The following is a 13909-nucleotide window of genomic DNA, read 5'->3' as shown; positions in this document are numbered from 1 at the left end:
GATGCGGCAAATTCATTCAATACGCAATAAAAACAGACCCGGAAATTGTTTCAACATGTATGTCTGCAATACACAGTGTTGCTGCGTCTGCTTGAAAAGACAAACGGTGGGCCCCTTGTTTGTAAATAAGAACCGACATTTTGAAAAAGAAATGTGACGGAAGGTAAAATTAAATATGTAATATTATGTAAGTAGTATATTAGTAGTAGTATATATGTATTTATGATATGATATATGTATATGTAGTAGGAGTATATATAGATATATAGAAGTACCGCAGACTTGATCGAACAACTTCCACAACAGCATCCCTCGAAGGAACTTTTTACCGTAAATGCAATATCAAATGGGCATAGGCATTCCTGGGCTTTCTTATCTGGATAAAATTAACGCTAATCCGTCTGTTTTCAACATAAGGATGCATTACACTTATATTTAAGACACTGCTGAAGTCACATCGACGCTGATGCAGCAACATCAGCGTGGCGTTACAATGCCGTTTCCTATCGTTTTTGTGCTTTACGACTGAATCCGAACTTCCAAAACTTCTGAGACTCCTCCCACGCCTGCTCCCCCCTCCCAAAAAAAAACTTCCATTTTCCAGCCTCTTCGGTGTTCTTCACCCTCCACGCCACAACATCTGCATTTTAAAAGTAAGTTAAACTCGTGTTTTTTCAAGTGTGTTGTGAGTGTGCATGGCGTGATTTGATATAGTTCATCTCTTCGGTTGGAGCTTCATCAGCATCGCTCGGTTTTGTTGTTTGAGTGGCTGCCGGCTATTTTTAGCTTAGCCGAGGTGAGGTAGCATTGTGGCACAAAACAAACCCAAATGCATGTTAGTTAGAGGGAAATGGGCAAACGTGCCTCCAAAAAGAACTTGGAACATACTTATTCTCGGAAGAGTTCATATCTAAGATCCAATATTATGACGAACAGAACATCATTCTGAAGTTGCTTGTAGCCCACTCCAGAAACCGCTATTTAACCAGGCAGTGGCGCTTTGTATTTTTAATTAGTGACTGAGTCTATGAAGGGACGTATATGCCCAGATAGATGTGGAATTAGTTTTGGTTTAGAAGAAACAACAATGAAAAATGCTGAAATTGGGAGCAAATGGCTTCAAATTCTCAGAGAGTTCTTTGTATTTTATGATATATGCTGCACATACCCTTTTTTAGCTTACTATTCAGACGTGTTCGATAAACGGACAGTAGAGTCTGATGTTGTTATTGCCCCAGTGGCCCAATGGATAAGGCACTGGCCTCCTAAGCCAGGGATTGTGGGTTCGAGTCCCATCTGGGGTGAACAGTTCAGTGGGGAAGTTGGCATTGTACCCTGAAACTTTAAATCACACTTGTGCTCCTTGTTTGTCTTCCTCTCCATGATGACTTTCTTATTGAGCCTCAGTTATGCTGAGTTTAAAAAAAAAAAAGATCCTGTGTTGTCTTTGGGTTTTGTGGGGTTTTGGTTAAAATTTAGAAACTCTATTTTGAGACTGTGTAAATCTTTGCATTTCCAACCTAATGGGACCCGATCCAACAGTTAACCATACATGTCAGGTCGCTGGGCCAGAAAGTTTTATGAAAGCTAATATTGACTGTACCAAGTTAGTTTTACCTCCTAAATGAATGACACATTTCAGATAGCTATGCTTATGATGTCACTATCTGAGAAAGCAGCAGAGAAGGTGGTGGTTCAGTGCAGTGGCCTCCAGAGCCAGGTTGGGTGGTCTGACTGAGTAGAGCAATGGATTTGTACAGTGCTGGGTTCACAAGCCTTTGGCCGATGTACTGCTTTATCTTACTGTACTCTTTAACATGGCAGTTTTAAGGAAACATGTTTTTCCGTCTTTGTGTTGTTCTCCGTCTTTCCAAGCGAGTTGTTTGTACTATACTGGAATGGTGCAGTTGTATTTTATGATGCAAGTAGGCGTCTGTATGCATGGTTTTAAAACAAGGATTTCCCTTTTTAAGTACACTGTTAAAGTAAAGAGAATATGTTTTCAGACACCCCAGATGGGACTCGAACCCACAATCCCTGGCTTAGGAGGCCAGTGCCTTATCCATTAGGCCACTGGGGCATATTTGTTTTTAGTTTAGAATGAAGGGAAATTAATATTTTAGGGCATCGTTTTCCACCATTGACCCCAGCCCACACCCTGTTTGTCAAGGTCCAGGGGCTCTGTAACTTCTGAAAGTGGTTGTGTGTTTGCATGTCCCAATTCACGGGGAAGTCAAAGTCTCCAAGCCAATTCAAATGTCAATTGCTGAGTCTAAGAAAACACATCACATTGTGGATGGTTGCGATCCATCCACCTCTGGGATACTTACATACAAGGAATATCTACCACTCATTTCTGTTGTGCATTGTGGGGTTGCAGTCCCGATACCGATCCCTGGGCTATGGGTATCAAATGGTGAACCACAATTCTGTGATGCATGTGGGTTAACTGATCTCGGAGCATTCTCATCTCTGCATGTGACATCAACATGAGCAGCAGCTGCGAGTGTGTGTTGAGGGAAGTGCTTTGTTGAACGATCGATTATGAATAGTAAAATACACAACACAAGTTTTGTTCAGAATATAATCATGTGAAACACTGAACTAACAAGCTTACATCTTGTGTCACTGCAATATCCCACTCAGATCTATGAATTATCAAATACAATCATTGCGGAGTCTCTGTAACTGCAGATGTTATTGTTTCTTGAATTGAATATACGCTTAAAGCTACCATTATATAAAACATAAGATCAGTGCAGTTTGAAAACACCATACATGTTTCCCAATCTTGAGTTCTGACTTAAGTTCAACACTACCAGTTTTTCACCCACCAGAGAGAAACTTGTTTTTCCTAAAAAACTTCTACACCCCAGATGGGACTCGAACCCACAATCCCTGGCTTAGGAGGCCAGTGCCTTATCCATTAGGCCACTGGGGCATGTTTTTCACTTTGAAGCCTCTGTTTACATTCTGATAATGTCAGAATAAATTTTGATGAAACCGTTTTTATAATACACTTTGGGTCAACTGCAGCTCTCCGTCCAAGCCCTTGGTTAAGGAGTCAGTGTCGAAACAATGGACATCCCATCTAAATGTAAATTTGTCAAAGGCAATGTCAACTAGACCAACAATAGAAAAGCAGAATACTATTGAACCTCACCCAAGATCCAAACATAGTGACATCAATTGCTTTATTTGCTAAAATAACATATTTCTACACCCCAGATGGGACTCGAACCCATAATCCCTGGCAGTGCCTTTTTCATTGGGCCACTGGGTCCTGTATTGTAATTTTATTGATTTATTTATGAATTTTGACTTATCAGTATGAACAGAAGCATGGTGTTTGGTCTTTCAACTTCAATTCTCCATCTAAACCCTTGGTGAGAAACTATATAATGAACTATACAATGAACCCTAGAACTTAAAAGGACCAAAACCATTTTTAGAGGACAATATATGTTGCAAAGAAGAGAAAAAAAAGAACATAGCAGAGGATGGTTTCGATCCATCAACCTCTGGGTTATGGGCCCAGCACGCTTCTGCTGCGCCACTCTGCTAACAGCAGCCTAAAAGTTATGTTAAAGTTAAGGACATTAGACACTGGATAAGTCAATCACATGCTTCAAACGTCAATGGACATGCCTTATATACCTCTGGGTTATGGGTAGGTCAGATGTTAAGCAACTTGCCTTGGTCTCGTACAATCCTGAGTAATATCATTTTTTGTTGTTTTTCCATTTTTCAGCCAGATGTTGACCCACTGCTCCCAGAATGATCCTGTCGTAGTAGAGGCACCAAACCTTTAGCAGCAATGTCTCCAAAGCTGCCCAGTGGCCACAGCAGGGCGGAGTATTCGTCAGTGCAAGTTGCAATACGTGTGCGTCCACTGCTGCCCAAAGAGGTTCTACACTCCCACGAGAGCTGCATCACTGTGGATCCAGATCTTCAGCGAGTCACTTTGGGCCATGATCGACATTTCCAGTGCGATTTCCTCTTCGAAGAAACTTGCTGTCAGGAGGATGTATATTCAGAGTCAGTCCAGCCACTCATCGATGCTTTCTTCAACGGCTTCAATGCCACCGTTTTTGCCTACGGGCAGACGGGTTCAGGAAAAACTTACACAATCGGGGAAGCTAATATCAGTAAGTAATGCTTCCTAAAAATTGCAGCAAATACTGTATGTCTGTGGCCTGATTAAGGTTACAATGGTTGCTTCATGTTTTGTTGCGTAATCTGATACTTTTACTCTTTTTTTTATTTTTTTTTAGTGTTAATGTTTTACAGTTCAACTTTTGTGCTTTTCAGCTTCGTTCAGAGACGAGGAGCAGGGTATCATCCCCAGAGCTGTGGCCGATGTTTTCAAGCTGCTGGATGAGAATGACCTCTCTGACTTCTCAGTCAGAGTCTCGTATTTGGAGGTCTACAAAGAGGAATTCAAGGATCTGCTGGAGTTGGAAACTTCTAGCAAAGACATCCATATACGAGAAGATAAAGGCAACATAGGTGAGAAACACTAGAAACAATATGCTGAGCCGAATCCTCTTAATGCAACTTGATTATTCTAATGAAGGAGATAGTCAAATGAAAGAGATCAGTCAACATTTTTTCCATTTTTATTTTTATTTTTTGTAACATGTAGCTGTGCAGAACTGAAAACTACATAACCTGTCTATTTACATTCCCTGTTTTTGTTGCGTCTTAGTCTTATCTGGAGTGAAGGAGTGTGAAGTGGAAGGCCTGGATGAAGTCCTCAGTCTCTTGGAATCAGGAAACACAGCCAGACACACTGGGGCTACCCAGATGAACCAAAACTCGAGTCGGTCTCACACAATATTCACCTTGTACATGGATCAACGTAGAGGAAGCACACGGCTTTATGGAACAAACACGGCACCACAGATGTTGTCGTCCAAATTCCATTTTGTGGACTTGGCTGGGTCTGAGAGAATCCTGAGGACCGGCAACACTGGTGAGAGACTCAAAGAAAGCATCCAGATAAATAGTGGTCTTTTGGCACTTGGTAATGTCATTGGAGCACTCGGAGACCCGAAGAGGAAAGGCTCCCACATCCCGTACAGAGACTCCAAAATCACCAGGTATATCTTCAAACACTACTCATGTGTATTTTGTTTTTCTAACTTGATTCTTGTCTCACTCAGAATCCTGAAAGACTCTTTAGGCGGGAACTCTAAAACCCTGATGATTGCCTGTATCAGTCCATCCTCTTCAGATTTTGATGAAAGTCTGAACACATTAAACTACGCCACAAGGGCCAGGAACATTCAGAACCGGGCCACGGTGAACTGCAAACGGGAGCCTGATCGGGTTGAAGGGCTGGAGCAACAGATCAAAGCTCTTCGTAGAGCTCTGGAAAACCGTCAGCGTTCGGAGACTCGCATCATTTCTCATGGTGACCCAAACAAGAGACCACGGCTAGGAGAGGGGGAGATCAGCAGACTCCAAGTGCAGAGCGCACACTACAGGACCTGTACGGACACTGCATACAGGTAAAAATATTTGCATTTTAGTGGTTTCAGTGTGTCCGAATCAACTGATTTATTCATCGGCAAAAGTTTTGCTTTTTCAGGGCATTTTCTTTTTCTTTAGGTGAACAGCACAATGTCATACACCAAGGCTGGTCCTGCTTATCGGCCTCATGTTTTTTGTGTGTTGTCTGTTGTAAGAGCTGTGTAGAATTGGTTAATTTTTTTTTCAGCGAGCCACAGGTTTGAAATGAATAAACTTTGGGCTGAATCATTTGTATAACTTATCTGTTTGCCGATGTAGATATATAGAAAGAGATGATTTGATGTGTATTAGATTGATCAGTGTAGTCTTCAGTCTCAAAATGTTTACTTTGCTAGGCTTCTCCGTGAGCTCCAGAGTGACGGGGCTCTTACCGCGGAACAGAATCTTAGAGTGAAAGAGTGGCTGTGCTCGGTGGAGGAGGAGCGTAGCGGATTGACCACTGCCTCTGGACCAGACAGTGGAATCGACAACAGCTCTACTGAGGACTCTCTGGCATTAAGGACGGGAAGACCTTCTATAAACAACCAGGTTTGTCACAGTGAACAGACAGTGACATTTATCTTTACGCATTAAGGCGTTGCTTAGTGTCCACTAAATGTTTTGAAGGATCAAGATGCTGTAGAGGAGCAATGGATTTATGACCATGAGAAACCGGAGGAGAAGGAGAATGTTGTTCAACTTCAGGCCCAAATAAACCGGCTGGAGAGGGAAAACACAGACTTCTTAGCAGCTCTTGAGGATGCAATGGAGCAATACAAGCAGCAGGTTTGATCTAGTCTTCTTGTGTGCACATGCTGTACTTTTTTTCCCAAAGAGTCAAGTTGCGAGATGCTTCTTCTACAGAGAGCTCTTAGTGATTTCATTTTTTAGTAACTGGTTTTCTTTTTCAGAGTGACAAGCTTCAGGAGCAACAGGACCAGATTCAGGAGCTGCAGAGTCTTCTGTCGTCCCCGGGTGTGCTGGGGCTCGACCTCAACTATAACTGCAGACCCCACACTGCCCCCACTAACTCTTTACAACATATCCACAATGGTGTTATTCAGAGCCAGGTACGGAGGATTGTGCCGTCTTACTGTGATGCTGGATGAGAATACTTAAAAAACAAACACTGAATTCATTTACATGCAGTGAACTGTTTCATTTAACACTAATTAAAACTTACAAAAAATAAAGTACAGTTTTTCATGTTATTTGTTGCAGCTCAGCCCTGTTGACTGTGTTGGACCAAAGGGGGATCAGGACTGCAGTTTCTATGACGAGCTAGCAGGAGTGCAGGACATGAATGAAGAAGGGAGTCAATCCAGCTGTCGAAAGTATGCTCGTACTGTTTGTTTTTGTCGTGTGTTTTTCAATTCAGAAATGATCGTCTTGAACGTGTCATCTGTTTTTTTATGAGATGTATTTGCCCTGTTTCTCCACAGGCCAGTGAACCAGACGTGGAGCAAAAAAGAACTACTCACTGCAACTGTTGGCAAAGGCCTACTGTATCAGGCGGTGGAACAAGAGCAGCATCCTGGTTTGACCAGGAAGGCATGTAAGTTAGCTGGGAAGATGGAATCTGTAATCCGGGGCTGTCTTGAAGAACTGTTCTTTGAAATGTTGCGTATTGTTTCGTCTCTTTTTAGCCAACTCCAGCTCGGGGGAAACAGCCACACGTGAATCTCTGAGAAGCTTTGATGGAGCTTCGGAGTGGGGTCTTCTACAGGCCCAGCAGAAGATCCGGGAGCTGTCCATTACCATTCGCATGAAAGAAGAGCTCATCAAAGAGCTGGTCAAAACTGGTCAGTCACATTCGTGGCAGTGTTCTGGCAAGTACGCCTTGCTCACCGTCATCTTTTGGATGTGTGTATATTTCTAGGAAAGGATGCTCAGTCCCTTAACCGGCAGTACAGTAATAAGATCACGGCTCTGGAAAGTGAAGCGGTTCAAGCTCGGCGGGAGCTGCAAGAAGCACAGCGGCAGCTGCACGATCTGGAGAGGCAGGAGATGGAGATCAGCATGACAGACAAGACCAGAGCGCAGGAGTGTCGCCGGAAGATTGCGGCCGCTCAGAGCAAAGTTCAGGTTTGACTCAGACTTTTTTCTTTCAAGAAAAAGACCAGGGGTTCTTAATCTCGGGGGCCCACCTTTCCCAGAACAAATCGGCCCGGGGCCCATTCAAGTAATAGAACTGATTCATTACTCTTGATTTCAATTTTTGATCAATTACCATATTTAATCTGCTTATACGTAAACACACCAAAACCTTGTGAAGTGTCATGGAACTATGTGATCATCGCTAAGATATTTGTCATCGAAAAGTCCAACCAGCAGCAGAACCAGGTACATGTCATGTTCATCAAATTTACTAAACAAAAAAAAGAAAAAAAAATACACTTGATGCAAACTGTTGAGAAAATTGGAATAATTGAATAATATCATAAAATAAAAATAATATATGTTATTTAAACTCCAAAGAAGAACTTCTAGATTTGCAGCTGTCAAGTCAATTCACTGACACACTACTGCCACCATATGTGGCAAGTTAATTAATACTGAGCGTCTCACGGCCCAAAGGTGTAAAATTAAAAAAAAAACTTTTCGCAGCCCTGTAGGGGGCGCTCACGGCCCAACCATGGGCCCTAGTGCTATGGTTAAGAATCACAGATCTAAACAACAGGATCATGACAAGCTTATTATTTATTTCTCCCCAATGAATCAGGTTCTCAGTCAACGACAGAGGGACACAGCTCGACTGGCTAACTTGCCTGCACAGAGTGAACGTCGAGTGCTGGAATTGGAACGCAGCGTCCAGTCCATGAGGCAGCAGCAGGAGCAGCTGCAGAAGAAACTGCGACAGGAGTGCCAACAGAAGCGTCGCCTGGAGACGGAGATGCAAAGAAATACACATAGAGTGAAGGTATTCACTCGAGGGGTGACAACATCCTAACATCAAGGATTGTAGCATCAGTGCTGCATGAAATGAAATGATTACAGAATGTATATGTGATTTCAAAAATGTTTTACAGCCTCTACAAATATAGCTTGTGTGTTCGGCTTTCTGCAGGAACTGGAGATAAAAAACGAGCAGCAGCAGAAGATCCTGAAGATCAAGACGGAGGAGATTGCTGCCTTCCAGCGACAGAGGCGTAGTGGCAGCAACGGCTCCGTCATCTCTTTGGAAGAACAGCAGGTTAGAAGTTGTTTTAAAGTAATAGTTCTGTCAGGATTGTTCTTTTGAGTGTAAGGTTGTTTTTTATATTTTGCCTGAGCAGAAGATTGAAGAACAAAAGCGCTGGCTGGATGAAGAAATGGAACGCGTACTTGATCAGAGGCGAGGTCTGGAGGATCTGGAAGGAGAGCTCACAAAACGAGAGGCGATCTTAGCGAAAAAAGAAGCCTTGTTGCAAGAGCGGAGTGGACTGGAGACAAAGAGGCTTCGTTCCAGCCAGGTATCGATCGGCAAGGACCTTCACTGCTTCTGTGAATGAAGTTTCATTTGTCGTGGTTTCTTCCCTCAGGCTCTTAGTAAAGATCTAGTGACACTCACAGGCCGCATTGAAACACTGGAGCAAGAGCTTAGCGAGAGAAACGGTCTCCTTCGCAGTGGCAGTGCACAAGACTCCCAACAGATCCGCCAGGAGATCTCTAACCTGCGGCAAGAGAAAGACTCACTTCTGAAACAGCGAGTGGAGCTGGACGACAAACTGCGGCAGGGAAACCTGCTCTCACCTGAGGTTTGTTTTTTTTTTTTTTTTTTGGTTAGTTTGGGAAATACAGATTCAGTGATGGCATTTAAGGGTGTCAACATTTATGAACCAACAGACACCCGATCTGTATCTTTTTCCTAGTCGATACTGCAGCGAAAGTTTGTTGCTTATGTTGCTTTTGTTGGTGTTTTGAAGGAGGAGCGAACACTGTTTCAGTTGGACGAGGCCATCGAAGCTCTGGACGCTGCCATCGAGTACAAGAACGAAGCCATCACACAGAGGCAGAGGCAGCTGAGGGCGTCGGCCAGCATGCTGTCACAATGGGAGATGAACCTCATGGCCAAGCTCAGCTACCTGTCTGCCTCTGAGACACGAGCGCTGCTCTGCAAGTACTTTGATAAGGTTAGTGGTTTGATTAAAAGGTCCTGTCACTTGAGTCTGCAGCCCATAGTTGCTGATATTACTGATGAAGCAGAACCCTTGTATGTGTGCGGAGAAAAGTGGGGGTGTCCAAAATGAAGCGCTCAACGTGGCCTCTGTTATTACTACAGTAGTGTGTAACTAACTAGACTCTGTTTCCAGGAAACCTAGCCTTTGTAAACAGTGATATTAATGAATGGATGTGTGTACATTTTGGACATGAAAGAGTGGCAGAGTGCAGTTGTCCACGGTTAGAATAGCAGCTGCGACCATCCAACAACTGGACGTATTAAGACCTGAGATGTATGTAGATGGAGCCAGGATACATTTTTGCCAGGTTGATGACTGTAAATGGGTCGATAAGTATCTGGAAAAGAAAATGTTACCTGTAGATACTTTTATTTCATGTGTACACAACTCGACCTATTCATGTTTATTTTATTATTATTTTACCTAATTTATTATGGTTGCAACCATTTAGGAACAAACTGTCAGATCAAAGTGCTTTGTGTAAGAATTAAGACTCAATACGATTCTTTCAATTGTGGGACTGCTGTGCCTCAAGTGACCAGCAGATGTCAGTAATTCCAAATAAGCACATGAGCTCATGATCAGGTTTTGAGCTTGAGCTCACCATCACCTCTTGAAGAGTGTTTGCCAACGTCCCCAGGTGGTGTCCCTGCGTGAAGAAGAGCGGAAGTTACAACTTGTTCTGGCTGAGCTGGAGATGCAGCTGGACGAGCGGCAGCAGCTGGTGCAGTGGTTGGAAAACGCCCTCGATCGCACACAACTGGAGACGGATCGGCGGCTGACGCAGCAGCAGAAGGAGCACGAGAGAAGCGTGCAGCTGTTGCTGCAGCAGTGTCGAGGTCAGACATGTCGTCTCTACTCAGACGTCATCTGCTGCTGTTGAGAAGTCAAACCTCGTGTGAATGTACCCTCTGCTCATTTTCTCCAAAACAGAGCAACTGGACGAGGGTCTTGCTGGGCGGCAGCGGCAGTACGAGGGTTGGATTCACAACCTAAGCCTTGAGCTTAACCACTATAAAGCGGCAAATCTGGAGCTTAGCAGCAAATTGCGGGACGCCCATGTGAGTCAGTCCAAGGAGCCGACAAGAGGTAAGAAAAGCCTAAAATGACTTTGTTGATCTGAAATTAAATAAAGTTTTCGTTTTGGCGGCTTCTTTTGACATGTCTAATAAAGTAATTTGGAGTTCACCTATTTTGCTGTTCATAAACATGCAGTCTGGTCAAACTCTTTAAGCTCTCTAACCGTTCTTTCCTCTCAGGTGCAACATCAGAAGGGAAACCTTTCGGCAGCACAGAGAGACTGACTCGCTGCCCTGAAGAGAAACATGCAGCCCGAGGAGCAGCACAGCAGGAAAAACCTTCCCGAACCAGAGAGGAGATGCGCGAACTTGTGAACACTCCACTTCCATCCACTTGGAGGCGCTCTTCTCTGCCAACAGAGGAGTCTGCTGTCATGGAGGAACTGTGGATGAGGTCAGCCTGTGATGCTCCTGTGAACCGTGTTGTTCAGACGGCGTCAGGCTCCTGGAGCGTCCCCTCATCTCTGCCTGCTGTCAAGTCTCGCCGGGAGTCTCGCCGCTCCAGCCTCAACGTGGGACCACTGACTTCCAATAACGTTTTAATAGACGTGAGGAGGAATCCCGTCTGACTTCAATCAACTGTTGATGTACAAACCTCTCATCATGTCCTTCTGTGCCTTCAAAGTGTTGTGTGTTTCATTTCTGTTTTTCTATGTTTTTTTTTTTTTTACAAACCCACTGCTATACACGAAGCACTTTTACTCTCCGACCAGTCATCGATACACAACACTACGTCAGTTAGAAGATTTGTTTTGTTACTGATCGAATCCTTCCACTTGGCCTGTGCTGTAGAACGTTCATGCAAATGTGTAGTAAAAAATCAAAGTGGCGTTGCGTTGTTTCAGTTATTTAGCTTGTAGCTGGCAGCGCACATGACTTTGAGACGTCTGTACTGCAGTGTTGAGTGTACAGTACTGTATTCAAAGTAAGATGCATAAGTGCTAGGTCTGGGACATTCATTAATTACAGTCAAGAAGGACTTAATTGATCCACATTAAACTGCTTAATTGCGTTTTGAACTTTCTTTCACTGGAAAAAAAAATTCAATCACTAAGCCCAGGTAAGAAACTTCAGGATAGAAGCTCAAAATACGGTATTTTCAATTCATGTACACAGATTCAACTTCATTGTGATCAACCTGGTGCCAAATATTAAAATGCTATTAATCGTGATCAATTAATAAATACACTCGAAGCAGACTTCCGAAGTCGAGTTGACAGACCCGAACTCCTCAGTGACCAGCAGATGTCAGTATAACGCCATTATTTATTAAGGCGCGTCCTGAAAGCGTGAGTCAGAGAAAATGATTTCATTACCAGGATCGAACAAACATCGATATGTTGATACTATTTCTTATACGCGCATGAATTTTATATGGCAGATTTTTATTATTTACCATTGGCAATGGTTTATAGATGATAAATAACTCATCTGATATTCAATGTTGGTAAAACATATGTACTAAAAATATTCTTCCATACATGTTTTTAATTCATTTAGAAGATGCCAAGGAAACCTCCGGTGCCGACCTGTTGCAGGGCAGACCCTCTGGCTTCCACGTCCATCAGGGAACAGCATTCATCTTCCAAATATAGCCATTTTTTATGTCCAAGTGCTGAAATATTACAACAAATATCAGGGTGACCCTAAGCAGCAGTGGCTCAAATTTATTTTTCTTTATTGCCAAAACTTGATGTTTAGAAATAAATCTTTGTGTGACAAAGAGATGGAAAATCTCACATTTCTCCCAAAATATATTTGCACTCAACAGATTTGGATCTTAAGTTTGGGTGTATTAGACGGAGAGCATGAGAGAGGCCAAATGCGGTGGAACAAAGACAGCATTGCATCATGAGGATGCAGTTTCAGGATCAAATTGGGGGCCACTGAAAACTGTGTGCGTGATGAGTATGCACTTGTGAGAGACCAAGTCAGGAAGCCTCCAAAACTTCACATATTCAACTCCCATCTATAAGTGATTTCTCAAGTAAAAACATTGTTGGGCAGTTTTCTCTTTAGTTTTGATCATAGTGACAATATAGAAACATATTCATTAATTTTGACCTACTTAATATCTATTAAGTAAGACACAAAAAAGTGTAGTAAAGTATCACCGTCAGTGGTGCTATTTCTAATTTCTTCTTAATAGTGACTCAGGAGTTGTACCTAATGCAATTTATATGTATATTTTTTGTATGCTGCTGAATTTACATTTTCAAAAAGTGCAAATGAGTAACAAAAATGTAATATGCAATATTAGAGTCAAATATTTTAGCTGTATCTGATGAAAAAGAAATCATTCCAACATTCTCTTTGTACAATTTAATAAACTGAGTTATTATAAAAGGCCATTTGTAATAATCTTGTTGTAATCTCAATTTGACTTACTCGTTATCCCCTAAGAATATTTTTGTAATATATAACTAAATTAGGTTTAAATAAAGATTACCCCTCACTTTTATAACAGCCGTGAAGAGAAGAGCCAGTTATAAACAACCAGAATGAGACCATTACATTAAGTAGCTCCAGAACTATTAGGTAACTTTTCCTATACCAATATGAAGGTATCTGACATTGTTATTGTTGATTTTAAACGTTTGATGGAGGAAAACGAAAATTTAACCTCTTTTTTTTTTTTTATTAAAACACTACATCTTTTTCTTAGTTCGACAATGATATGAGACATGTGTCAGGAGAGATATTACTTTAAGAGGTTTAACACATTACTGTTTATTTATGAAATTAAAATTCATTATTTTTAAATAACATTAATTTTTTATCATGCGTTAATTTATTAAAAAACGCTCTTCTCATCCGTGTATGCCAAGAAACACTCAACAAGAATAGATTTAATTTAAACATCGTGATTTTTTGGGCGTTATGTAAAACCTTCGTGCGTAGTGTTTGCATTATAATAAAATCACATCATTTTATTTATTCTTAATTTAAAGCAAACTCTCAGCAGCTGCTGAAGACATTCCTTCAAATGGTTGATTAAAATAAATTAGAATAATTATTTAAACGACGACACACCCACATTCGCATCTGCGCTGTGATTGGCTGGTATCGGGAGTGTCATTATGACGTCACGATCTCGGGTACGGGGGGTGCATTTAGGAGCAGAGCCGGAGGTGAAGGGGACACGGCGCAGTCTCA

The 13909-nt window shown here is 42.2% G+C and overlaps 1 protein-coding gene and 3 non-coding genes across 4 annotated transcripts; 2 read left to right on the top strand and 2 right to left on the bottom strand.

Moving 5' to 3' along the window:
* The first annotated feature begins 505 nt into the window (after positions 1-505).
* kif7 (kinesin family member 7) lies at positions 506-11708 on the top strand. Its single transcript, XM_053865317.1, has 20 exons — positions 506-653; positions 3752-4148; positions 4312-4509; positions 4709-5102; positions 5166-5513; positions 5871-6063; positions 6142-6300; positions 6426-6584; positions 6736-6848; positions 6957-7069; positions 7161-7316; positions 7394-7599; positions 8237-8434; positions 8582-8707; positions 8790-8966; positions 9036-9251; positions 9420-9626; positions 10315-10513; positions 10608-10763; positions 10934-11708. The coding sequence occupies exons 2-20, from the start codon at positions 3818-3820 to the stop codon at positions 11320-11322; spliced, it is 4038 nt and encodes a 1345-aa protein (XP_053721292.1). The 5' UTR covers positions 506-653; positions 3752-3817; the 3' UTR covers positions 11323-11708.
* trnar-ccu (transfer RNA arginine (anticodon CCU)) lies at positions 1232-1304 on the top strand. The gene has a single exon. It is a non-coding gene; the product is annotated as a tRNA-Arg (tRNA).
* On the bottom strand, positions 2008-2080 carry trnar-ccu (transfer RNA arginine (anticodon CCU)). The gene has a single exon. It is a non-coding gene; the product is annotated as a tRNA-Arg (tRNA).
* trnar-ccu (transfer RNA arginine (anticodon CCU)) lies at positions 2869-2941 on the bottom strand. The gene has a single exon. It is a non-coding gene; the product is annotated as a tRNA-Arg (tRNA).
* Positions 11709-13909: the final 2201 nt, after the last annotated feature.

The sequence above is a fragment of the Synchiropus splendidus genome, chromosome 5 (assembly GCF_027744825.2).
Source record: "Synchiropus splendidus isolate RoL2022-P1 chromosome 5, RoL_Sspl_1.0, whole genome shotgun sequence".
In the NCBI taxonomy this organism is placed as follows: Eukaryota; Metazoa; Chordata; class Actinopteri; order Syngnathiformes; family Callionymidae; genus Synchiropus; species Synchiropus splendidus.
This window is presented reverse-complemented; position numbering and strand designations above follow the sequence as displayed.